The following is a 27,952-nucleotide window of genomic DNA, read 5'->3' on the forward strand; positions in this document are numbered from 1 at the left end:
TAACCAACCCCAGACCGAGCATTCTTTATGCTAGAAATGATGAATGGAAGATACTGGTATCCTCCATTGTCTTTGTATCTACAAGGCAAAACGTGGCTGGAAGCAACTTCCACACCACTCAGTCATGCAGCAAAGTCAAATTATAGGTAATGATTTTTGTAGCCTGGACCACAATCCATTGAAAGCACCAGTCTCGTTTTCATTCCCACAAGCCACGCTCGAACCTCAGCGGAGGGGCAAAGAGGCGCGTGTGTTTGATCAACTCAGCTCCTTCTAATGTGATTTCTATTTCAGAACTGTTTCTTTTTATGCCCTCAAGTCTTTCTTGACAATATCACCTGTGGCCTAATGTGACAGCAACACTAAATTATATCTTGATGGCTAATTAGGCTAATTAAAATGAAAGTAATCAAAGCAAAGGTCAATCCCTTAATACAGTGTCAAAAATATCTATTAATCATAGAGCCTTTTTTCTCCTCTGAACATCAAAGAATAAGGAGAAGCCTGGACTTTAGAATTGGCCCTGGCTTAAAGGAACATTGTCAGCCTCAACACATCCTAAAAATATCACTGATCTACTACTAAAAACGTTTCTGACTATTAAAAACTAAGGCTAAAAACTCAGGATCCACCACAGACACTGTCTGCTGCCTGTAGTAATTAATTCACTTTATCTAGTCACACCAAAGGTCAAGTGATCAGGTTTACTTTTCTTTACGTATCAGTTTCTCCCTCTGGCTGCCCCTTCCAGTATAACGCACTTCGCATCTAAAATGGTCTCTTAGGAGAAGAAAATAAAAGCGAAAACCAAACCTTGTCAAAAAAAAGCTCATCTTGAACCAAATCTTAAAGTCTCCTCTGCCTGTTGCAGGGCAGATCCTGTCTGAAAGCCCGCCACCGGGAGGGGGACGGAGCCCCCGCCAGGGCTCAGCTCCCCTCAGGCGCCCGCCGCCCCGCCCCGCCGCTTGGCGGGAGCAGCCGCTCGCTGCGCCGCGCCGCGCGCAGCCCCCACCCGGCTCCCTCACAGGCGGCGCGCGCGGCCGCCGCCCGCCCCCCCAGCGCCGCCCGCCCGCGCCACCTGCCGGGGGAGGCTCCGCCGCCGCCCCCGCCGCCGCGCAGCCCGGCGGCGGCTGCGCCCCGCGCTCCTGCCTGCCCGGAGCAGAGCCGGTGGCAGTGTTTGCGGTCTCCGGGCAACGCGGTGTGCGGCCCGGTGCGCCTGGCGGCCTGGCCCCGCTCCCTGCCCGCCCGGTCGCCTCGCGTCGCCTCACCTCACGTCGCGTCGCCTCACCTCACCTCACCTCACGTCGCCTCGCGTCGCCTAACCTCGCCTCGCCTCACCTCACATAGCCTTACCTCGCCTCGCCTCGCCTCGCCTCACCTCACGTCGCCTCGCCTCGCCGCGCAGGCTCTGCGGCGGGAGCAGGCCGTGCTGGGCCCTCGGACCCCAACTCAGGGCCATGGAGGCGCCAGGCCTGCGCGGTTGTGCCCAGCTCCTCCGTCGGACATCTGTTCTCAGGTATTTGTGCTCTCTGCTGTTTGGTCCTGGCACCTGGTGCGTGGCAGGTCCCAGCCTGGGATCTCAAGCACGCGCGAGGGCCCCTCACCAGGAGGAGTAAACCCCAGGTGTCTAGGCCCTACGCAAGAGGCGCTCTGCGTGAACTTGACTCTGCACTAAAACTAATCCTTCCTGCTGACCCCCCGGGGTAGCAAGGGGAGAGAGTGGACATTTCCTCCTCCCTTTCCAAGGCAAAGGAGGAAAGGCGAACAGCACACAAACAACGAAGGGATTGTTCTGTTTCCTCCTTGCCCCTGACCAGGACTGACATCTCATCTGATGATTAAAAATTTATCAAACTGACATCTCAGCCAGGGAGGGAAAGGCCCAGCAGGCCCCCCAAACCCCACTCCCTGGAGCATCGATGGGGCAGGGAACACTAACCAGGTTTATGTGACTGCCTTCTGATTTACTGTGATGCCGATGTGAACTAAAAATCTCTGTAGCCTGTTTCCTCTCTTGGCTTTGCTCTCCAATGTCTGTCAATGACAAAGCATTGGCCTTTTTGCAGGGCTTCAGCTTGCTTGTGGTCTGTCAGCTAGAGCACACCCCCCCGCAACAAAAAACAAAAAAAAAGGCATTCCGCAGTCCCTCATGTTGCTGATTTTCTGTTTTACAGGCACCAGCAGCGTTACGTTTGTGATGCTACTTGGTGAAGATCTAAGCACTGAAAATGTCACCTCAGGGGCTTGCCACACTGCTCTGCAAAGAGGGAGACTGGCATCTAGCCCAGGAGGACTTGCCAATAGCCACTGCTTTCTACATGGCTGCCTTCAGCTGCGGTGCCCCCGTGGCAATACAGAAAGTGAAGTCTTTAGACAAAGGGCTCTGGGAGAAAGTGATAGCCACCTTGGAGATGTGGTGCAAAGGCAGCAGTCAGATTCCCAAGATCCGGTGCAACAACTTGGCCTTTGTGTCCCTCGGTGTGGGAATAGCTGCCACCTTTCTCTCTACCCTAAGTCCCAACAATGTGGTGTCCTCCATATATAAACTTGAAGCCTTGCTCAAGCAAGGGCACTCAGAGGAGGTGTTGAATAGATGCAATGCTTTGCTCAAGGCTCGCCCAAAGCAGTCAGTGGAGCTGCTGTTGCTGAGGGCGTTGGCATGGGTGCTGTCAGGGACGCAAGCTAGAAATGGAGTTGTGGACTATGTCCAAGCTTTTGTGATGCATCAGGCGGAGGCAGTAGCCTACGTGCGTACCAAACAAAGGGAACACCTGCCACAGGTCATCCAGGCTTTCCATAATTATCTCTCAGCACGTCAGAAAGAAAGCACAGATAGCAGTGCCTTGGACCAATGGCTGGGCAACTGCTATGACTTCCTCTCTGCAGTGGCACCGGATGATATCTGGGTTTGCAAGACACATGCAGCTTATCTCTTTAAGAAAAGCAAATTCGAGGAGTGTGTGGCAGTTTGTAGCAAGGCCCTCAAGCGTTTGACAGCTGATAAAAACCTCAGAGATGAAGAAGCTTTGGGTCTGCTCTTGGAACGGGCTGCAGCATATTTCTTCTTGGGTGGACGGATGCAGGAAATGATGCAGGATTTAGTGCAAGCCTTCACAGAAACCCCTGCTCAGGCAAAGAAGCACTTTGAGGAGCTTTTCTCATCACATGACACTGAGAGGATAGAAGAACAGGCCAGAACTCTCCTGGAGGTGAAGTTCGCCGCGTACAGGGAGGCTGTGCGTGCTCGGACTGAACTCCGAGGCAATGGTGGTGCTGAACTGCTCCCTCCTGTCATCCAGACAGTCCAGTTCCTCCTTCAGATCTCCCCAGGGTCCAAGCGTGAGCTCAGCGTCCGGCTGGCAGACTGTCAGCTGCTGTGTGGATGCATCAGAAACGCCCTGGATATCTGTGACCTGCTCTTGGCAGCAGAGCAGAAAACTTACTACAACACTCTCCTAGTCTTGCGAGGATTCTGCTTCCTCCACACTCATGACCATCAGCAAGCCCTGAAGGACTTCCAAAAGGTTGTTGAGCATGATTCCCCGCATCCTAACAGTTGCATTAAAGCCTTATGTGGGCGTGGACTTATCCGGATTTCTGGTGGTAGCCGTTACTTGACAGCCCTAGATTATATCACAGCTTGCCAGCTGAAGCTGGAAGAAACTATCTTCACAGTCAAGTCCTACGTGCCGTGGAACCAAAGAGGACTGCTGGTAAAGGTCCTCCAAGAAGAAGGACAAAAGATGCTCCAGAAGAAGAGGTACCCAGGAGACGGTTCAGCCCATGGACAGAAAAAGGAACAGGGCTGATTGGATTCCTAACAAAAAGACAGTGTAGCTTAAGTAATAGGGAGGGTACTTGAGAATAGGACATAGACCCTTTTAAAGCATTCCTAATGGACATAACTGGTTGAAATAAAGCTTCATAGGTGTGTTTATTCCAGGAAAATATTGTTTTGCTGCTATGTCATAATATGATATGATCCCATGTAGCCAAATCAGCTCAGTCTTTCTATGGCAGTTAATCCATGAGATACCAGTTGGCCTAAGACAGGAGTCAGCAAAAGCTATTTTTGTTTGATGATTGTTCAGTATTTATTAATGGAATGAGACAGAGATTTCCGCTTCAGTTGTCTAAATTTCTTCAGATACATGGTGAGCATTTCACACCCAGCACTTGGGATCTGTACTCTAATTTTGTGAATGGTATAAATGAGGCAAAGAAAAATGTGATAACTTGTCCAGTATACCACTGGCAGAGCCAGGGCACAAACACAAGCCTCCTTAGACACAGACTAGTGCTTCTGGAACAAGAAGTTACCTAATAAAACAATTCTCTCTAGTCCATGCTAATTTTAACACACGTTTCTTCAGCAGAAACAACAGATTTATTTTCACTATCTCTGTTACTTGTTACTTTTCCCATTGTGGTATCAGCTGCAACCCCAGTTGCGAATCACTAACTCTTTGTTAGCCTTTCTTTAGAGCCACAGCTGCTTAAGAACATGTTTTTATAGAGAGATGATGATTATGCATTTAAGTAGGAAAGAATTCTGTGATGCTGGATATGGCAAAATATATCATCCATTTTGATACTGGACTGATTCCTGCTCCTTAACTGACAGGTGAGACAATAACGTTCTGTTACTGTCATTAGCATATTTTCTCTAAAGCTGGTCTTTTTTTTTTCCTTTTTCCTCAGGGATGCCCTTGGGGTTTACCAGCTGGCTTCTCTCTTGTTGGAGTTGGACACTTCTGATGAGGCATCACGGATCCTCTGTGCTGATGCCCTGTACCAAATGGGCTGGGTAGAAGAAGCTCACAAGCTCCTCTTGGTAGCTCTCTCCAAAAATCCGCAAAGAGCTCCCATCCTGTCTAGACTTGCACTTCTGCAGTTGAAGAAAGGTTTCTTGTATGATGGCAACCAGGTAAAGACCAGCTGGCTAGCAGTGAGAGTGAGAGAGTGATCAGTGACAGTATGGTGAAGGTGGCTGACAACCCCTTTGGCTCAATGGAAGATGCATGGTAGAACTCAGGAAGGATTACTTTGAGAGCCAGAGAGTGTTCCAAGGGCTTTGAGTTTTCCAGCACAGTGCCTTGCTTGTCTCCTGCTCCTCAACATTACATGACAACTGCAAGGCTGTGAACATAAGCTGCACTGTGGGGCTGCCTCATCAGCGGATACAAAGTGGGAACCTACCCCATTACACAGCCTATGGTGGGTTTTCCAATGGGGCTACATCCATTCCAGCCTGTGCTTAAAGACATTCCTCAGGAATGGCTGCAAACTTCTAGGCAGAGCTATTTGAGAAAGACAGGAAAAGCTAGGAAAATTTCCTTGATGACTTTCATGAAAAATTAACCTCCCTTCTTGCTGGGCAATTTTAAAATTCAAGCAACTTTCTAAGCAGCCATTTTCAGGGCAGTGTACGGTTTCATCTTCAGGGTCATTCCCTTCTGAATAGCTGTGTCTGATCCTAACTTAATACTGCTTTTTCCAGAATCTTGAATACTGCAGTGTAATTACAAATTACATTGTCATATGCAATATGTCATTGTCGTATGCATCTCCAATTTTAAACTAAATAGTATGGTGTTTGAGGAAGTTCCCTGAGCAGCAACACTGAGGACTGTTGGCACAGTGAAACTCAGAGCTCAGATGTGGTTTAGGTAGTTCAACCTCCAGCATAACTTTTATGATCCAAATGTAGGCCTCATAGGTGGCACTTTCTGTCTCTAGCACAGGCCACACAAGGACATTTAGCTAAATACAGCCCATTCATCACATTATACTTAATGACACTTTTCATCAGAGACTTTAGCTAAGTAGAGCATGACTGGGCATCCTGCCCTGAGTGACAATATTGATGGCTTGGTAATTTTCCCCTAGAGGAGGGAAGGGAGAACAACTACATTTCTTTCACAGAGATACAGCCTTACAGGCCTCTGCAATTCTCATGCCTATATGAGAAAACAGGAAAATTAATAAACAATTGCCTTATCTTAATGTTTCACAAGCTGGCAAGACCCTATCTGTTTGAAGCAGAAAGTCTGTCAGGATTTGAAGATGTGACTCTGAAAATAAAGTGGTGTAGATGTGAAGTGTATTCTCCAGTAAATGCATGCAAAGTTACTGAGTGTTGTTAAGCATCTGCTGCCATCCCGACCTCTCCATCCCCACCAGCTGGTTGGTGGAAATCTCATAATCAAATGTAAACCCTATAACTGCATTCCTCCGTCAAATATTGACCCATCAGGTAGCCAAAAAGTGAAAGTTGAGCAATTAGAGTAAGGGGCTCCGATTTGGTGTGGGTCGAAGGTATAGCATTACAGAACCAGAAATTGCTTTCTTCCTGCAATTTTGAGAGAAACTATTGACATACCGCATTTTAAATCAAGTTACAAAGTTTTCCTTTTGGCACTTGAGGAAGTTATCCTGTCTAATGCATGAACACAGCCTCTGCTATAATCAAGCCTGGAATTTAACAAGGCACGTGTTGTCACTGTAAAAGCACAACATGCAAAATAGCTCACTGAAAATGCCTGGTATCTGTGGGATAGAGCAGCAGCAGTATATACATTTAAAAAACAAATCAGGAACCAGAAGCCTCCAACAAGAATGATACAAAGGGCACTTGGTCTGGCAAAGGCTTAAGAGGCGGAATATCTACTTATTCCTAACGGGAACTTACTCCTGACTTAGACACAAACTGCCAGCTTGAATTTGACTAATTCTTTAACCTCTAGAATTCATTTGATCAAAAATGATGATTTTTTTTTATTATTAATGACAGTCTAGTGTTTACTCGACTGCTTTGTAGCATGAGCTGTCTCAGAGGGAAATATATTCTTGCGAATATAAGTAGAACTTTACCATATATTGCATATATAGGCTAAGAAAAATAATACATTCAATATTGTCTCACTGTAAAAATGGTTTGGGTTCACTGGACAATTTCTGTGAAAAATAAAGAGGCTGCATGTGAAATTGTTAGAAGAAATGAACATAACATTGGAGGAAATTAAAAGATAAAGCCATGAGCCTTCCTGATTACCCTAATCAAGCATGGTGGGGGTGGGGAAAGGACAGAAATTCAAATAACAATCCACAGGTCTCTTTCTTTAGTGACAAATGACTTGTGTTTGAAACCGTGGAGAAGAAGGCAACATGTTGATTTTCCTGCCAAAGATTACAAAACTGAATTACCAGCTTTTGCCATCAGAGGGAACTATTGCATTTTTTAAAATGCCATGATAAATTCTACTAGCCACTAAGAGAAAAGTTTTATTGTCACCACTATACTCACTGTGAAAAATAAAGTTTTTGTATAATTTGCTGCCTTTGTGAGGGTGGGTAATGAATACCCTGACTTAGCAGAGTCCATAAGTTGTCCCTGGAAGCTGGATTTCTACTTGTGGCTTCTGCTACAAATCCTGGATGGAACATAGGTGGGACTGAAAATTTCTCCTCAAAATCTTTTTGTCCCACCTGCTGCCTGTCAGCACCCAGACACTTGTATCTTTTAGGAAAAATAGAGAAAGATATAAGTTGAATGGATGTGTCTGGTGCATCCAGATGACTTTGTTCTTGCCTTTCTGGCTTCTCTGGCTCAGATTTGAATGTTAAGTACGTGCTATGCATGTTTGGTTTAATGGGAGATTTTGAGTCTTTTGATTCTTTTCCTTAGGAAATGTGGTAAAAGCTGCTTAGTGATTAGCAATCTAGTGAATGGAGGCAGGGAGACTGTGTGTCAAGCAAAAATTCTCTTCCAGGAGGACCACAGTTTGTGAATTTGCATCCATACTTTTCTCAGATTCCCAGCAGCAATACTAAAAGAAACTTCACTCGTTTTCCATAAATTCACTGGTTTCAGTTTTATAATCAAAAAGGGTCACTGAAATCCTTCTGTTCTCCAGAAAGTTTTCCTCTTTGGGGCAATTATCCTGTGGTTCAGCTCTCTTTATCAAAGCAATTAACTGCCGGGCTGGAAGAGTTGATCTTGCCCAAAGCAAAGCAGCATAAATATTTCCCCAGAATGTCTTCCACAGCTGCAGAGGTGGTGAGAAAAGATAAGAAGTAATGTTCTCTCATACGTGCTTTTACTCTAGGGCCAGCTGAGGAATTAACTGGAACAGATTCACATTCATATGCATATGAAGCAAAAATTAGTCCAAGGCTGGTTGAAGCCCCAGTGAAGTGTGGGGAAGTACTGGGAAAGAGCATGTTGGTTTCACCTGGCAGCAATGTTTCTGTTTTTAGCAGCTTCTGACTTCATTTGACTTTTCACATCAATTTAACTATCTTCCCTTTTTCTCTCACATTGTTAAGCTGCTAAAGAAGGTGATCAAAACTGGAGATACCTCCTGCCTCCTGCCAATCATGGACATTTTCAAAGATGAAGACCGAAAGCTGATGCAAACTCACTGCCATTTCAGAGCGCTAACCATCTTGAAGAACAAAGAGGAGGATGCTGACATCAAAGAAGCTGTTTCCTACCTTTCCTTTGCCATCATTGCATCAGGTAGGCTTATCAACATTTTGACAGGAGATTTAATTCTTTGGGAGGTCAGATCAATGGGTGGGCAAGCATGTCTGATTCTCATCCATCAGTTCCCCCAATGAGAAGACAGAAATGGTAGACTTTCAAAAGAAGGGGAATAACAGGTTAAAATCTGTTTAGAGTATCAGCCCATCTAGACCCTGAAGTAGTGCAGTTAAGCAGTGGCTGTAATTCTTAATGCCTAATAAGTAGCCTGTGAACTCCTTGAAATGGATTGCCAGGGCTCAGTTTAGTTGTCTGGGGACATCAGCCCCTTTTCTTCGCCTGTTTAGGAGAAGACCCGGCAAGTGATTTTGTTCTGTCGTTTAGCACATGAAATCCTCCTGAGGCACAACTGAGAATAACCTTGAATTGCACTGTTCACATGCTAAAAGTTAAATTCAGGCATAACCCTCCTCTACTAGGTCGCATCAATACAGAGACTGCACAGAGAACCTTAAGCAGAGAACCCACAGCTCCTATGTAATTTAGAAAAGATCATTAATACCCCTAACGCATCTATTTCCAGCTGGTGGTTTGAATTTCCTATATAAACATTTCCCTGTTTCTCCTGCTCCAGAAATGCAGTATGCAGAGTGCACAGGAAATGCAATGCTTTTCTTCCTCATACTTTATACTCTTTTGTTACAATAGAACTGTTACTGAACATAAGACTGCAATTACAGTTCTGTTGTTATAGGTTGCTTCTGAGTAATGGGTCTGGACAAGCTGATCTGTAAGCGTAATTTTTTTCATGAATATGATTACAGGGTTTCTTGTACATACAGCTATGCTGTTGAATAAACCACATGTTTTAATGTTAGCAAAGTTATCTTCTCAGAGACACTAGATCATTCTTCTCCTTTTTATTTGCTATACTTTCCTTCTGTAATGTGGGGAAAAAAGACCCTTTTAAGCTAAGCAGTGCAGTGCAGTGCTGTTCTTTCATGGTAAAGGAAAAGTAGGGTGGCAGGGGGATTTTTCTGTACTTAATGCAGAGAGGCTGGTTTACCAAAGCAACAGGTACATGCTCAGAATACAGGGAAACATCTCAAGGAAATCTTCCAGAATGACTTTCCTTTCTATAAAACTTGATTTTCAGTAAGTAACTCTCATTGGACCCAGGTGAATGAAGTAAGGATTAAAGACTGGTAACGTCAAGAAGAGAAGCCAGGGCTTTTTGGCACTGTTGTTGTCCTGCTACTAGGTTGGACAATTTTTGGAAATTTTCCCAGAAAGTTAATCTTAATCTAGAAGAGGATGAGAACTTCCTCTAAAATACAATATAATTGTTTCTTAAAGAGGCTAAGGCCAAACTGGCGATAAAAGAGAGGGGAATTTGGTCCCCACGAGCAGTTAGTCCTTGAAAGACTGAATGAGGGGTCACTTCACAATGTCATGTAAATGAAAGAAACTCCCCTCGAAGAAAAAGGACACCGTCATCCCATTTGTTTAATGTAACTTTGAGAGGAGGTGCTAGCTGGTAAGTGATTTGAAAAGGCTACTGAAAGACAGCCAGCTTGGGCTGATTTTAAACTTAACGATGTAGAGGTGTAGAAGGTCCATCTGTTCCAGCCTCAGTTTGTTAAATCTGTTAGTCCTGAAAACCTCCCCATCAATTAAATTTGTTTGGTACCTCCTGTTTTGTCATAAATAACCTGCTGTAAATACAGTCATTGCAGCAAACAAGCTGCCCTCTTGTACCAGCACAGCAATGATAGTGTGGTTCCAGTCCAGTGCAAAAGAGTGAATGCATCCAGTTACATGCATCATTATCCCAGCTTTTCCTAAGGAGAGAGATTAGGCTAATTTTGAAACACTGCTGGCATGTTCCAAGTAAAACCATATTTGTGTAGAAATCTGCCTTTTGCTCTAAGCACATATTATGACAGCAGCATTTAGGAGAAGAGAGATTGTTTTATGAAAATGGAAAAGAAAACTGTTAATTGCTTTGAGATGGTTCCATTCCAGCCAGTGCATTCCCGCTTATCAACACTCCACATGCTAGAGCAGATGCTTGTTAAGAAATAGACATTGTCTTCATGGGAGCCAATTGATAGAGCCTCAGAGCCTTAATAACCTTTGGTACAGAAGTTCTGGAGCATATCAGGAGGGAGAAAAGGCTTCAGTTCTGAAAAAGAATTGCTAGGAGCCTGTCTGCTGGCTCTTTTCTGCAGGCTGCTGTGCAAGAGGCTGCATTTGCTCACCTCCCTGTGAAAAAATATTTACAGTGGCAGTGAAGATTGGTCATCCAATATAGGGATGCCACAGTTATTGATTGCAACCCTGAGCAAATTAAGATCCTTATCAAAATCACCTTGAAAGGAAGGGGCGTGTGGATGGCAGAGAGAGATATGCTCTGCATCCAGTGGATGAATGGACCAGACTTTTCATACTCAACTGCATGTGTTTATTCGGGCAGCATTTATTTGAAAGCACAGAAAAAAGAATCTTAACATCACAAATTCTGGTGCATATAAGTGTGGCAGTAAATGAGACAGTCTCATTTGTGCTACTGTCTTAACCAAAACAATATATATCTTCTAACTTCACCTGATCAAAACAGCAAAGTGGCCTTGTACCTCCACCTTTACATATCTTCCCTGTAAAGCTTTCTTTTCTCCTTTGTGCTGCTTTTGCACCAACATACTAGAACCTGCAGGGATTCTTTCTGAACAGTTGGATCCTAAACCAGCTCACATCCTGAAGTAATGGTCATGTCATTGGTAGCTTGTCTCCATTTGTTGCACATTAGTGTTATCTTTGGAGAAAGGTGTGGTGGAGGGATAGGTGTGGAGGTGTGAATACATTCCCTCTTACAGCAGCCTCATCTTACTTTTCCTGCTTTCCAGAGCAGAATCACAATACTCCCTTTTAGAGGTCCCCATAAATATGCATGGAAGACCTTAGGGAACAATAACCAAGGGTGAAACTTTCCAGATCTCCTCAAAAATTCACTAAAGTAGTTTCACGAGAACTGGCAAACATGGAATTCCTCTGTACTGCCAGCCCTCTGAGTCTAGGTATCCCCAAGAAGGCAGAAAAAAATATTACCTGCATTTGAACATTCAGTGCTTAATAATTACAGGCCAGTGCTTTTGCTTTCTTTGGCTGTTCCTGAGGAGATCCTCTCTTGCTGAATCCTTGAGGCAATCAGAAAAGCAGTCATGGCTGTTTGAGGAGAAACAATGTTTATTGACGTGTATTTGTTTTTATTAGAAGCCAGGAAGCTTTTGAGCTTTTTGAGCAATGTGATTTTATGATTTTCATTCTATTACCTTTTCCACTCATTCCATGTTTTATTACAACTTTCTTTTGGCATCTTTAACTAGACTGAAGACTCTTTGAAGTGGGGGCCTGTGTTTTTTGTGTGCCTGGCACAGTGTGGTTCCTGTTCCTGTCTGGAACATTAGAGTTCAGTTGCAGTAGGGCAGTTACAGTTTATAAATCAAATTGCAGCCATACATCTGCTCTCAGCAAAGAGTCTTTACTTTCTTTCTGTAAATCACTGTTAGACTTACTTTTTTTGTGTGTATATAGATATGTACGTACACATCATTTTAGCCATTTCCAGAACTGATTATCTTTCTTTTTATTACTTGCAACAATTTTCACTGATGTAAAAATTCATCCTAGTGGCAAAATATGTGCCCTGACTAGGTTTTTTGCACATATTGTAGCCCAGGCTTTTTTATTTTTCCAGGTTTGCCTGTTCCTTGGTGGCCTATAGAGCAAGTGTAAAGTACACTGGTTTCTGCTGTCAGCCATACATAAGGGAGAAATATGGCTAGATTCATGTCACAGAGAGAATAACCAGGTTCACATTGATGGGTGGGTCTGCTGGCTGTGTAGGAGAGCTTTTAGGCAGATTTTAGTATTAGGCTAGCACAACACCCAAACTGCTTTGTCTCTCTATCTCATTAATGTTTCTGTGGCCTGTATCAAACACATTCAGATGATCCCAACAAGCCATGAAAGATGTTTCACAAGTTAGATGTTGAGATACAGAGAAACTGAGTGCTTGATGTTGAGATACAGAGAAACTGAGTGCTTTTTCTGAGGTTAGGGATTTTTTAGCAAAGCTATACTGAACTCCAGCACTGAGCAGCAATCTGAAACCACAACTCACCATTTCGCTGCAGAATGCCATTGACACATGTACACCACTAGACACTAGAGCAGAGCAAACTTGTCTTTGTAACTTACTCCAGAAAATATTTTCCAAGACTTCAGCAGTGAAAAAGTCATTCTTTGACAGAATTCTGCTAGTCTCGGTAGGGAACTGTCTCTTGGAAACCAACTTGACATAGACTTTTTTTTTTCCTTTCAATAGTACGTGATAGGCATTCTGCTGGCAACAAGAATAAGGGAAACTAGTACTTAAGTATTACTGCACTTCATCAGATATCCTCAAGCAAAGTGGAATTACTCTGTAGTTTCATGTGCATGTTGTAAAAACATTCAACCATGAGGCTGACTTGTCATAGAAAATGTCATCTGCCAGCTTATTCCCATTCCTGCAGCCAATCTCAGAAACGGATCTAGCGCCAAAATAGCTGCATTCCAAGTACGTTTTTTTTTTTGCCTGGAATTGCAGCAAGTCTGTGCAGCCTGGAATTTGAGCATTAGTTACATACTTTCAGAAGCAGAGGTGTGTTACATATCCATTGTATGTGTAACCAGATACCCCACATACTAAACTCAGCATACTATATAAATTCTGTATTCTTTCTTAGGTTAGCATGGTATACAACTGCTTTTGTTTTATTTTGTTTTGGTTTTCTGTCACCTCTTTTGGAAGATAGAGAACTAAGACCTTTGGCCAAAGCAAATCCAAGAGATAAGAAATTCATACAAGAGTTGCCAGTAAAGGAAGGCAGCTGTGGTTAGCAGCTGAGCCAGTCAACTTAGGCAGCAACTTGCAAGGAGATTATTACAATGCAGTGATATGAACCGTATTTCTGGCCCCAATGTGATCAACAGACTTGCAGGTGCTTTGATTCACAAAAGCTAGAGAGAAAAATATACCCCCTCTGAATCCCAAATTATCCCCGGATGCTTCCAGGAGCTAGTCATTTACGACTGGACTTCACACTTACTAAGCAAAGCCATGGAGAGGCAGAGCTTAGACTTTGTCCATGAAATGGCTGCTTATTCTTGCATGGATCAAGCCATACAGCTAAGGATGGGACACTTTATCACTGCACAGCCACATACCTTCAGTGCACAGCTTCTCTTCGTTTTCCATTGCACCAAACCCAGGTTCCAAACAGAGGACTGAAAATGCAAATGGTCAGACTCATTAGAGAGCCACATACTCTTCCGTGTGATTGGCTGCATAGTTTCTTATCTGCATGCAGAACTTTGTGCAATTCAAAATGCTACAGTCTGTCTAAACAGTCAAACTTCTCCAACTGGGACAGTACTGATATGTTTTCCTGATTCCATGTCCCCTGCATTTATTGCAGTTGTAGCATTGACAGCCTTCTCCTCCTCTCCAGTGGAGGCAGGAAGTTAGAAATGGATGCCTTGGGAAAACATCACTGTAGAAATTTTACTTAGGAAATTACCACTTGCCTTCCATATTCTTTTGGCACATCAGCTTAGAATAGAATGAGAATGGAATATTAATACAAATTACACTATTAAAAATATGCATTAACAGCCAATTATGCTTTCAGAGGGAAGATACAGTAGAGCTTAGACATTTGATTGATAAACATCCCAAAGCATAACAATCACGGGGAAACTGAAGAGTAAGTTTACATTTGACTACAGGGTAGATTTTGCTCACCGTGCTCATTTAAAGCCTTGTTTTGGAAGCTCATTGCCTTCCTACAAGCACCAAACATGGCTCAGTGGATGTATGGATGACAGAACAATATTTAGGAATATGACAATGTAAGCAGGAATACAAGGATATGAATGTTGACTGCAGCATTGCAAACTGCAAAAAAATCCAGGGGTCCTTCTAGTCCTGCAGATGCAGATCAGGAGACATATCATCATTCCAAGGACATCCTCCCTAGGATATCCTCTCCAGCACCCCCCTTACCCTCCTTTCAGTCACAGTGTGGTTTGTGATTCCTTGCCCTAGCATGTTTACCTCCATCCAGCACATTTCTCTTATTCCACCCTTGCTACAGCTCTGAATAAAATGGTGCTTATTTTTCATCCTTGCAATCACCATTCCATAACATGCAGGTTTACCACATCATTTTCACTTAACTCCTCTGAAACCCTTTGGTGGGGATCAGCAATCTGCACACAGTGGGATTTTACCGCACCTTGTTGTAGAGCAGTAGTACTTGAGACCTTTCAAATAAGGATAGCTACATTTCTCTCCTCTAGGTGGCTATGCAGAAGATTCCCTCCTCATTAGGGCTCGATGTTATGCACGCCTTGGCCAGAAGAAAACTGCTATTTATGATTTTAATGCCATCCTAAAGCAGGACCCTATGAATGTGCAAGCTCTGAGTGGACGAGGATTCATTTACCTTGCTCTGAAGCAGCAGAAGGTATTATCGCTGTATGATTTACTGGAGATTTTTCTAGTTGTATTAAGCAATATTAGCATAAGGTACCATAGACTTGATCACGGGCCCACTGAAATCAAAAGAGTTTCTTACAGAATTTGCTCAGACAATGATGACATTCATGGCATGATATTATGTTAGATGACATGCAGTAAACAAACAAAAAACAAAAGCAAAAAGAAGAGTTTGTTCCAAGGTTTAATGAGTCCTTCTCCGTCATCTGTGGAAAGTTTATATGTGTACAATTAGTGTTACAGTGCACTTTGGAGATTGCAGTTGATCACCTGGAAATCATGTCAGATGTCTGTGTGAGTCATCTGTTTCTAATATGGTTGATAACCTTACACTTTATCTGTATATCACACCAATTCCCCTGCAAATGTGAAATGGCGTAACTCCAACCAAGCGTGTGGATTTGTGCTAGTTTATCCTGGTTGCACTTACTCTTTTGAAGACCAGTTCTGCTGGTGGAAACAATTCTGTTCTGCAACACATGAACAGAACAGATTCATTCTTTTCAAGCTCTTCACTTTTTTCGAAACTAGGTGCTTAGGAGTACAAGATCACAATTTGTTTTCATTTATTTTCCTGAGTATTCCAGGAATACTTTCCTTTGCCAGTTTATTATATGTACAGTTATTTTAGTATTTGCAGAAGATGTCTCAGACACCTGCTCTCTGTGGGCGTTGTCTCATTTTCCTCCCCTGTTTTACTGTGCTTTTACTAATTTTTGGAATGTTTGCTACTGCTGTTTTGCAGTGCTCAGAGTTACCCAGTAGGGAAGCAGTTTATAAATAACCTTGTTGCATCTGAGTAATGATATACTTTCAGAGCTGGTTCCCAAGCCCTATCAGACCACTGGATGGATTGCTCTGCTAGATTTTCTCACAAACAGATAACCATCATTTTTTTAGTGAGTCTAGGGGAATGGCTGGTATTTTGGGAATGGAAGTAGATTATTCTCACATTAGGGTATTGTACTGAAATCCAGACAGTAGCCTTTTCTTCAACTAGCCAGTCCCACCGAGCAAGTAAAATTCATCGTTTTACAAAGTGATAACCCTATCTCAGACTCTCCTTACAGCGCATATCACTATTATTGTAAGTATTATTGTATTATTGTATTGTTTGTTCCAGTGATTGTGATTTTCAATTTAAAGGAAACCCTGGAGGAAATAAGTGCTGCTTAATCTGATCTTTTACTGGAATTAAAGTTTAGAACTGAGGCAGCATGTGCTTAGTTTGATTAGGGCTTGAGATCTGGGAAAGAAAAAGAAAATAAAAGATACTATTAAGATAAGAAAGTTTGAAAAACACATCCTTTGACTTTCAGTACCACTAGCAGCACCTCTTTGAGCTCTGACAGTTCTGATTTTCCACAAGCTAACTGCTCTTTCCCTTCAAAGTCCATGAAAAGTCTACTTTCAGTTGCAGCAGGGTGTTTCTTGTGCAGCTTTGTGGCCCGTTAGATGGCTCTTCCTGAACTCTCATTAAAAACCTGCAGTTTTCCAAATGAGCAAACAAGCAAATGCATGTCAAGTGAAATTAGTAAAACTTTACATACAAGCTGGGAAAAAAAGTGACCCAAATGGAGTCAATATCAGCATTCCTTTAAAAATACTATATATAATTAATTCTTGAAATTCAGAGTATGTTCAGTATTTTATAGGTAGAAAAGAAATTTCTCATTTCATATCCTTGCAAAGTGAAAGTCCCAGGTCTGTCCCAGCTGTTTCATAGAGAACAGCTTGCAAAGATGGGCCTAATTTTATTCTCTTGTAGATAGCTCCATAAGCAGATTTCATGTCTGTTTGCACAGCTTTGTAAATGTCCAGGTGAGGAGAAGAATCTCCTATAAGAGAACTTCCCCTACATAGGCTTTGTACACAAAATCTAATTAATTAAACTACTACCTCCATCCCAGATATGTATATATAAATAAATATATATATATAGTTATGCACACACCCACTGTTCCATAATTATGTACCAGAACATTGTAGAGAATTCATAACATTTTAAAACTTGCCTAGCTGAACTGTCTCAATACAAGTCTCAATTTTGATTTATCTCTTAGGACAGACAGTGCCTTCAACAAGGTAGATCCAATTCCAAGAGAAGTCAATGTATGCAATCAGTATAGCAGAGATGGTACTAATCTTCCTGGTACCCTGAGTTCTTACCATTATGGCTTTGTTCCTACTGATAGGAAAGCTATTAGACTCAAGGCAGCTTTGAAACATCTACTCATCCTACATCCATGACTATGAAGGAGAGAAAGAACAAGACCCCAGCAAAAGAAAAGTTGACGCAAAGAATAAATGACTTAACAATTTATTATCTGATAGTAAGTGACAGGTAGAAATAGAAGCCGTATTTCTTAAATCCTGAGTCCTGACTCCCAAGTCCCTTGTAGTCATTTTTAGAAGCAATATTCCCTTAGATGAATAGGCTGAAGGACACAAACAGTGTGTGCTGCCAGATCTAAAGCTCATTGCAAGAGTAGACCAAATAGCCTCTGTTTTCAGAACCTCTGAAATTGATGATGTTTATACATATTGAATTAATTTATAGACAGAGTGAAGCAGGTGCGGAGAATTGTGCCCTCCCAAATCCAACCAAAACGGACAGCTTTGAAGGGGATTTTGAAAATCAACTCTTGTTTATGAAATCATCTCTCTTTATGAAAGTTGAACTGTTTTGATAAGGAAACTGTAATTATTAACTGTCCATTAAATGTAAAATGCTCCAAGTTAGAAGCCCTCAGTGCTGGTCCACTGATAATACTGTGATTGCTTGCCTGCCTGCCTGTTTTCTGAGATAGCAAAAGTATGACAGTAAGGAACAGGCTTTAATTTTACTAGTTGTATTTGCTTGCTTAGTCGTTGATTGAAAATAGAAGGCACTGGTTTCTTTGCTTTTTAAACCAATTCTAAAAGCTGTAATTAGGTGCCATTTTGGGTTTGAAGAAGAAAAAAATTTGAAGGACCCTAAAAATGAGCCACAATGGTCTTGTTTAGTCTAATTAAATTTTTCAGAGAATATTTTTCTAATGGACTGAATGGTAGAGCTAGAACCGAATCCAGTCTAGGAGAAGAATAAGCTCTTTGCTTTATGTTCAACTTGTCTTTCCCTCTCTCTCTCCTGGCTGCTGAGAGGAAGCATGGGAAGACCATTTCAGCTGGACTCTTGCTGAGATCTAGAAGACAAAAGGTCTCTCCTGACTGGAGAGACTTTGTATCTGGGCTCATTGGCCACTTTTCCATAATATTGCATGGTGGTGGTGTATTTACTGTTCAAAATCTAAATAAATAAGGAAGAGCAAAGAATTGTGTGGGAGATTTGCTCTTGGGTTAGAAAGCAAATGAATAAAAGCAAGAAAAGAAACTAAGATGTTCCAAATCTTTTATTTGTGTCCTTGTTAGAGTCCCTCCCATGTAAATATACCACAGCATGCAACATGTGGCTCCCATCTTCCTCAAGGTCAGTTGTTTCTGGGGTCAGTGTGCTTAACTTTCTTCTAACACGCTATTTTGTTTTTCCCTTGAGCACAGAATCCCCTGATGACTGCTGTACTGCAAATCTCTGTCTGGTTATTTTTGTTTCACAGACTTACTTTCTCAAGCATCAAATAGAACTGCTTCTTAAATGTAGACACCAAAACTGAAGGGCACTAAGAAAGACTGTCATTCTCAGCATCTCTATTGCTGCTGTAAGAATTTTGGCAAATGATAATCTGAGGAGTTCAAAGCACTTTGCAAATAGCCATTCAAATCTGTCTTCACACTCTTACATCAGCTTTGCAAATGGAAACCCACAGCATGGGGATAGGGGAGAGCAAAGAGCTTCCAAAGATGTGCAGCTGACCTGTGGGATAGCTGAGAACTGAGAGTATTAGAAAAGAGCAGTTTATCAATACATTGTTATTGTTACCATTTCATCATAGTCTCTTGTTTTTATTTAGGAGGCAGTGCAAGATTTGACCTTGGCGCTGAAGGTGGAGGCAGAAGTGGTGATCCCAGCAATCCTGTCCTTAAAGCATGAAGCCCAAGGGTTGATCACTCAATGGCTTCTTCAGCATGGCAGGACTGTGTTAAATGAGCTTGTTGCTACTAAAGATCTTTCAAAGGAAGAGACTCTTAGGGACCTTCTCATGATTGCAGGAGTACTAATTAAAATTTGCAAGGATGCACAATATCACATCTTCTATATAGATGTTTTGATTGCAAATGGTAAGCTCCCATCCTTTTATACAGTTGATCAGACTAAGTGAATGGGCACAGTTATTGCTGTGGATACCTGGAAGTGCTTTTCAACTTCTATATGCAGGAATCATTCCACCAGCTGCAGAGGTAATGAGATTTCCAGGGTTATAGATGGTAAACGTTTCTTGGCAGCAATAGTGTAAGTGTATTGTTATGTAGCAGTTTTCAAGAGAAGTTTGCAAATGTTTTGGGAAAAGGTGTAAAGTAATTAATACCCCTAGATGTTGACTGAACACTGAAGCTACCTAAATCCTGCTTTAGTAAGTTTTGCTGGTGTCTCTGTCTGCACATGGAATGGGTTATATAGCTTGTACTGGTGTTAACCAACAGGAAGGTATGAAGAGGCCCTTATTCACCTTCAGGAGGCATTTGGCCACTCTCTTGCTGATGAGTTTGCCAATGCAAGACTAGCTGTGCTTCAGCTGAAGAAGAGGAACGTGCCAGTGGCAGCTCACTCATTCAGCGACCTAGCTGAGAAGGATGAAAGGGAGCTGGGGTTTCTCCTGAACTTCCTAGACCCTAAGCAACAGCAGCATCTCTCTCAGGTATGACCCTTTTTGATGCTACATCTGTGGATTTAGTGGGGAAAGAAATGGGAAGCAAGATTATGCTATATGGATGTTCCTTGCCTTGTCTTGAACAGAAGTTTGTGGGAACACCGTTGCTCGGCAGAACGAGGAACAAACTAGCTTCTTCCTCCAACCTTGACTGCAGACAGTCAGAGTAGATAATAGAGAAGAATCCAGGCTTCTTTCATTGCAGTGACTTTGTTTCTGTCTCTAATAATTCATCAATATCCACTTCTTACCACTGAGGAAATTTCTCGCTGGTCTCCCTAGCATGAGACCTGTTTAGACCCAAGGCTAAGATGCAGGCGATGTGAAGGACAGCTACAGATTTAACAAGGTCATTGCTAGTATTATACTCTGCATGAGTTACATGGTGCACATAGCTGACCCCTGGGGAAAGGGAATTCATGTTTTGTTCATTTTCCTGCTGAAATGAAACTGAAGGTTCTGATTCAGTCACATTAAATGCTTCAATCCCTTTATTCTTTTGTGTAACCTTTAGGAATCTAAACATACTCATGTTTTTATAAAATGACTTGTCTTTGAGGTTGGAGAGGTTTGATATTGGTTTTCTTAGTTAAAACACAAAAATGGCACATTGCTCCCGTCCCCGTGAGTGTGGACTTTTCAGTATTTTTTTCAAGTTTCTCCCCAAAATTGCACCGAGCTCTGAAAAACCATGTCCAGTAATAAGCTAGGACAAAGTGAGATTGATGGTGAGCAGTTTTAACATTCACTCAAGCATCTGCAATTCTAATTATCCAGAAGCTCCGTGTTCTGAGAATCAGTTTGCTTCCTTTTATTCAATTTGTAGATTGTGCATGCCCTGGTGAGAAGCTATATTATTATGCTTTCTCCTGGGTTATAAAACAAACAACATGCTGATATACTAAATGCATCTTGAGAGGAGTACTTTGTGTGTATTTTAGCAAAACAGCAGGAGGACATAAGTAAACAAGTATTAATTTACCAGTCCCTAGATAAACCCCATTACAGTGAAAAGAGCCCTTCTCTTCCAGATAATGTAGAAAGTTCAGTCTTCTGGGGAAGAGTTAGGAGATTTTAGAGCCAATTTGCAATGTCTTTGAAGGCCTTAAGGAAATGTCTGTAAATGAAGAAAAAAGTTTTAGAGCTGAGGTTCCCTTGCTGCCACATTTCTCTAACTGTATGGGAATCTCACAGTTAAGGCTCTCTATGCTGCTTCCTGAGAAAACGTAGGAGGAATTTTTATGCTGTCAATAAGAAAAAATTGTAATTTTTGTATAGCTTAAACTGCACAGCTGTTTTAAGAACTCATTGGTGCCACAGATTAGTGAAACCTTTAAAAAAGGGGAGAGGCATTTTATTTCTGTCTTTTGTTAGCAGCTGTGGAAGTGGGTCTGGAATAAAACTCCTTAGTGGTAGCTTATTTAGCCTGAAAAGTTTCTCTGCCACTTGAGAGAACAGGGTTGGCTGGCGTGATTTCAAAACTGGAACTCAATACCAGTGTCGGAAATAAAATAAGACTAATTGTTGTATCTTTGATCTTGGGCTTTTGTGCGACTGAGTAAACATTTGGACTCAAGCACCTTGGGGTCTTTCCACATTCTCTTATCTGCAAAGATTTACTGAGTGTGATTACTTTTATCACTGAGTAGCCCAGAATCACTATTTTTTTTTTGTATATATATTTTGTCACAAAGGGGATAAATATGTACTTTGTTGGGGTGGGGGAGAAATGGGTTAACTCACCTGCATGGTGTCTCAAAGGATTTCCTGTAGCACTTTGTTTTGCCAACAAGATTATTCCAGTTCATGTGTGAAAGGCAGATCTCTAAAAGCAAAAAGGCTTACAGACAGAATTTGTGCCAGAAAATCAAAGATGGCTGTACTGTGCCATGGCTCCTAATTACACTCCTGGGGGGAGGGTATTTTTTATCTCAATTTCAGAAATAAGGAGACTAAAGCCATGAAGAGGTTAGTGGTTTACTCAGTGTCCCAGAGTGTTTCTAGGAGAGCTATAGCTGACTGTCAGCCCTCACTCAGCACTCTACACACAAAAGCACATGTGACACACTGTCACATTGTTTTTAGAGTGCTTGGAGATTAAAGGTATTGTAGAAATATATCATCATTGTCCTGGAGTCTGGTCTGAAAAGCTAAAAATAATTCTACAATGAGCTGCATAGGAAAGGGTGGAGGAAGGAGAGCTCCTTGAGGTACTTTTTATTTTTTCATGAAAAACAAAGTAATAAAATACTCTCATTATTTATAGTCCAAGGGGTCCATGCTAAGGAATCTGTAAAACAACTGGGAGAGCCACATGGGAATAGGAATCTGAAAGATTTATTAAACTGCAAAAGGTCAGAGGAAGGGAGTTTGCTTGTCACTAGTACAGCTTCATCCCTTCAGTTTCCTACGTCAAAGGTTAAATGTATGACTGATTGCCAGCTCCTTGCCCAGCTCCTCAGAGCTGCAGTTTCTGTTGGCTGGTGACATGCCTTAGGTTATCCAGAGCTGCGTCCTGCAGAAATGATCTCAAAAGCTATGTGGGCTGTGTCTGAATTAGGTCTTCAGCCTAAAGTGGTAGAATTCATCGTTCCACATGCCTTCTGTGCAGCAGTTACAGAACTGCCTGTCATGGAAAATAAGAGATTGAAATTTGCCAACTAGAGAATTTAAAATGTTTATTTTGTTGAAATCTGTAAAAGATGTGACTTCACTAGGACATACAGATTAAAGCAAGCTATGACTTCCTTTATAATTGCATAAATACCGCCAGGCATATTTCTTATGCCCTGTGCCTGTGTCCTGAGCATCACCCTATAGGTGCTCAGAGAATACAAAGGCTTTTCTGGTCAAAATAGGGTCTGCAGGTAAAGAAGGGAAGGACTTTTTCCAGACTGTTCTGAAAACATCCTTCCCTCTTTCAAAGCTCTAGGCTTATCATTGCTTCTTCCAGTATTACTGATCCCAGACTAACCCTTGGCTGTAATTCCATGTCCATTAAACTCCTCACTCCTGTTTTCTCTCTAAAGAATTGAACCGTGGTCAATCAGCTTCAACATAAGATTAGTCACTAGGCACCAGAACTAAGAGAGTAACAAAAATGTATGTGTATTTTCAGACCTTTACCACATAGTGAGAAAAGTAGATGGTAGAAAGGGAACACAGAGACCTATCCAGCAAGTGGTCCTATCACTACCTCTTAGCTGTGGCCTGCTAAGGCCCTTCCAGATTTCAGACAAGTATTTCAGAGTCTGGAAACAATAATCAAACCTTTAGCGATGAGTTTGAAGATGGATGTAAGTTTATCTGAGAATGGACTTTTGTAGCCTGCTCTTGGCTTTTTGAAGTCACCTGCAACAAAGCTGATGGTAAAAAAAAAGACTCAGTACTAAGACAGAGACCAGAAGTTGAGCTCAGTAGTGCAAAATCCTTCTGGCTTTCTGGGCACTTCCTCTCCATAGGTCTTTGTTTCATATTTGTCTTTGTTCAGAAGAAGATATGTGAACAAGCTGCTAATTAATCTGTGTCATACACAAAAAAATGGGTACCAGCTCAGTTCCTTTAAATCAGGCAGAGCCAAAAGAGAATCCAACAGCCTGATCACCATGCTTATTCCACCACTGAAAATCAGAATGACAGAATCATTTATTTCTCAGATGCTTCTTTCTCCTGTGAGTGTGGAAGGAAAATGACTTGCTTACATTTGACGTTATCAGAGAAATGTGAAGAAGCCAAAGCTGTATCCTAGCTGGTAATGACTGTCATATGTGATGCAGTGAGCCAACTTGATTCTGGTTTGCACACTACCAGGTTCAGCATAAGATTAGTCACCAGGAGAATAAAAAAATATATATTCGTTTCTCCTGCCGTTGAGAAAACAAATGCACTTAGAGGACTGAAAAAATGCCATTTAACTATACAAATACTATGTGTTTTGAGGAACCACACTGAGCTCTTTAGAACAATGTGATCTAGCATTTTAGAATTTCTAGTAAAAAAAAAAAGGTCTCTTGTCAGGATGCTGCTCACATGAAGATGCAGTTCTGCCTTGATCCCCTGTTAAAATCCTACCACTAAGAAAACCTGTTTTGACTAGTTGCCTGAAAAACACTTGACAGGACAAATTAAATTTGCTACTCTACTAAGTATACTAAATGCCTACGTAATCAGAGAGCCGAGATGTCTGTGGACAGGCTGCCTTACATTTTTATGGCCAGAAGTATTAAAGCTAGTGATTTACATTATTTGAGGTGGACCCCATCTCTGTTTCTAGTGTTGGAAACCTGAGAGTTTGTCTCTAATAAATATGACTGCATGGAGGATTTTATTCTTTTGCATCAAAATAATTGGACTAGAGTTCTTCCTAAACTGTTAGGAATGGCTAAATTATTTCAGGTCACTGGTCTCACATGAGTTGCTCAGATTTGACCTGCAATACTGACCCACTTGGTCCAGAGCCTGTTTTCCTTAGTTCCATTAAACAGCAGTTGGTTTTCATCCAGGTCAACCAAGATACAAAAACAATGCACACAAGCAGAGTGGAAGACGACCTGAGCTGGCTGTTATGTGTGGCCTTTGGAGAGGGCTAAGGGAGTGGCTACTGAGACAGTGGCTGTGCTAACTGAGTTTTAGGTAGCATGAGCATATGAGGGCAATGTGTGATATCCCATGGGATGAGACTGATGAAAAAAATCTATCCTATACTCGAAGTCTCAGCTTGTTTGGCTCAGCCTTTTCAAGACCTAGACTGCTGGTGACAGTCTTGTTTATAACTTAAATGTTCACTCTGCTGCAGCATGTAAAAGCTTCATTTATTTGCAGTAAAGGAAAATAATGAGAAGTCCATTAGAGGCAAATAGTTCTAATGGAGTTTTCTTTATTGACTTTTATGAACCTAAATATGTGGCTCTTTCAGCCTTCTCTATTTCCTTCTTGTTGTTTTTCCCTTCCAGTAAGGGCAGATAGTTCACTTGCTCTCAAGATTAATGCTTAGCAAAGTCATCAGTTGGCTAGATCGTCCTATAGCCTGGGGACACTTTTGGGGAGAGGCCGACCTTCATTATTAGCACATGCAATATTTGTGGGGCAATTCTCCCTTGGGATCTGATCATGTTCATCTCAGGATCAGCTGGTTTTGAACAAGATAGAACACTTCTGCTAGCTAAAGAGAATTGAAAAAAAGGAACCATCAGAATGGGGACCTAATGAGCATTTAATTGTGAATTGCATATGCACAAAGGAAACTAATTAATTTGCTTCTATAGGTGAAAAAGCACAATCCAAATAGCACAGTACAAAACATAATCATGTTTGCATTTTTAAAAGTGATGTCTCAAAAATGCTCTTAGAGATAACTAGTACTCAGTGTTAAGGTTCCATGCTAACCAGCTCTTGCTTACTGCACTGAGAGAGGCTGAGAAGTTTTTTTATAGCCAACACTAAAATGCAGCTGTGATTCTAAGCACACAAGAATTTTTTTATCTTCTATACCCTCACAAGTGACAAAGAAACAGAATTTTTCACTTTCAGTTACAATCCCAGTATCTTATGTTATTATTACATGGAGCTAACTGTATTGACCAGCAGATGCTATTTCCATATAGTTACCTGTTAGAGCAGACCGGGGCAGAGGCTTGCTTTCATGAGATGAACACTATCTACTTGTAGTTTGATCATTCAGTTTTCACTTCACTATCATTTTTAAAGAATGTACAAAACTTAAACTTTTGGCAAAATATGCAGGAGCAAAGGAGAGTCTGGTTCAGAAACTGTCAAGATCAGCAAGTGCCCCTTGGTCCAGAATTTTTGTATCTGCATGCAAAAATTGTGCCAGTTATTCATTCTTCAATTAGATGCAATTTTAACATTTGAAAAAGTATCTAAGACTTAGGTTATTATCTGTGTCTGTAGCCAAGCCAGACTAGATATTTTACTTTTTCTTTCACTTTTAATCACTAATATTAGCTAACTTTCTGTCCATAGGTAGCGGCCCAAAAAGGAAACATGCTGATTAAGGAATATCGCTATGAGAAGGCTCTTGGTTATTATACCCTGGCTATCTTGTCAAGCAAAGATAATCCAAGATATCTCCGACAGAGAGCTGCTTGCCTTGTGCATCTGAAAAAATACGGCAGAGCTTTAAAAGACATGGAGAAAGTGATTCAGAAGCATGGCTGTAACAGCCTTAAAACGCGTGTTGAGGACCACTGCTCAAAAGGACACCTGCTATTATCAGCATCAGAGGAAGAAGCAGCAGTTAAGGAGTATATTGAGGCACTGCAGCTGGAGGAATCTGTGGCACTTTGCAGCATCATGAAAGGCCCTGGTAGGGAAATTTTAGCCAAAGCATTTCATAAGATTGCACAATATTATTTTGAAATGCACCGTTATGAGGAGGCCTGGAAAATCACAGATTATGGTCTCATAGTCGATAAAAACACTACTGAACTTAAGAAGCTGAAAGCAAGACTTAAGCGAGAGGCATCAGGCTGTAGCATACATTAATTTATTTAGTTTTGGCTTTTCCAGTGTCTGATTACTTACTAGTTTGTTTTTGAGGCTGCAAGAATAAGGGAAGGATGAGGAGCTCATGATAAATATGCAGTGGATTACATATCATTGAATATGGCACAGCAAGACCAGAAGTAGAAGGTTTCAGATAGTAAAACAAAACTGACGAAGAGAGCCATGTGAAGAAAACAGGACAAGAATGGCAAACTGCATTATTACAGTATTTTTTTTTAATTATTGTGGATTTACCTAAACTTCTGCTTATGAAATAACTGTTTTGTCTGGCTAATCTAGACTAATTCTAACACATTGATTCCAGTCACAGTGAAGGGAAACATTCAAATAGCTTGCAGTTTATGAATAATAATAACATATCTCCTATTATTTATTTGTTTTCCTTTAATACACACTGCTCAATTAGGTGCCCTTCTTTTTATGAGCTAGGCAAAAAGATCAGTCTGAAGTATTAGGATATAACATTTTAAATGTGTTTTATATGTGCGAAACATCATCAGTGTTACACCACTCGACTATCCCCCTTCTGAGTGTCATAGTCTGTTGGATTTGGAATGCTCAGCACCAATACAGGGGAGTGGTCAGTACAAATGCAAAGCAAACTATTGTTCTGTCCCAAAGAACGTAAGTGATAGGAAGGATGAGATCTGACAGATGAAACATCCAATCTTGTGACTAATACCCTATTATCAGGGATGCACAGGCAGCTATACTTTAGACTTTACCTCTGACTTCCAGATCTCTGTCTCAGTTTGCCAATGAAGATAATGGAAATAATAATTTCTTAATAAGGGTGTCTGCCAGAGCCTGCTAAATATGATCTTTCACATCCCTGGATATTCATGGATGAAAGGCAGCACTGGAGCATGAACTAATCAAGAGGGAATCAATGTACAAGGTAAATGAGTAGGAAATCGGGACTGGATGCAGTAGCCACAACGGTAATGTGATTTCTGTTCAGTGATTCAGCTTCCGTCCTCCACTATCCGTGCTGGGCAGCCCTGACAATCAGCATCTCACGTGCTCTCAGGGCTTTTGCCCGCTGTTACATAAGTAGCTTCCCCACCTGTATGGACAGCCAGACTTAAGGGGCTGCACAAAGACAGTGTTGATATACCCGGTTTCTATACGATTCTGTTTCACCTATGCAGTGGGAGTCTCTAGCTTGATTTGGGAGCAGTAGGCATATGTTCTGCGAAAAGGAAACAATGAATTGGGGCCCAAAACAGCAAGCTTGTATATTTGTTTTGACTGAAGTGGCAGCTCCAAGGGAATTATTCCCAATGTTTTTGGAGTGTGGTAATACAACCATGGAGAAAAATAAAAACTACTATCAAAAATAAAGATTAAAGCAACACTGAAGAATGCTCTCCTACTTTGATTAAGATGAAAGGGAAATGGAACATTTCCTTCTTTGTTATGTTGTTTTCTGAAAGACAGGGTTCCAGAAAGAAACTGCATTCAGCATCTATCTGTGCAATCAACCCAATAGATAATGATCACATCTGTAACCTTACATCTTTTTTTTTC

At 41.6% G+C, this 27,952-nt stretch overlaps 1 protein-coding gene across 1 annotated transcript; it reads left to right on the forward strand.

Moving 5' to 3' along the window:
- Positions 1-1,162: 1,162 nt before the first annotated feature.
- TTC34 (tetratricopeptide repeat domain 34) lies at positions 1,163-27,755 on the forward strand. The gene is made up of 8 exons (XM_068916218.1): positions 1,163-1,516; positions 2,175-3,760; positions 4,702-4,927; positions 8,329-8,521; positions 14,891-15,057; positions 19,040-19,307; positions 19,671-19,885; positions 25,880-27,755. Exons 2-8 carry the CDS (start codon positions 2,229-2,231, stop codon positions 26,399-26,401), a joined length of 3,123 nt encoding a protein of 1,040 aa, XP_068772319.1. The 5' UTR covers positions 1,163-1,516; positions 2,175-2,228; the 3' UTR covers positions 26,402-27,755.
- Positions 27,756-27,952: the final 197 nt, after the last annotated feature.

This window comes from Struthio camelus, chromosome 21 (genome assembly GCF_040807025.1).
Source record: "Struthio camelus isolate bStrCam1 chromosome 21, bStrCam1.hap1, whole genome shotgun sequence".
NCBI lineage: Eukaryota > Metazoa > Chordata > Aves > Struthioniformes > Struthionidae > Struthio > Struthio camelus.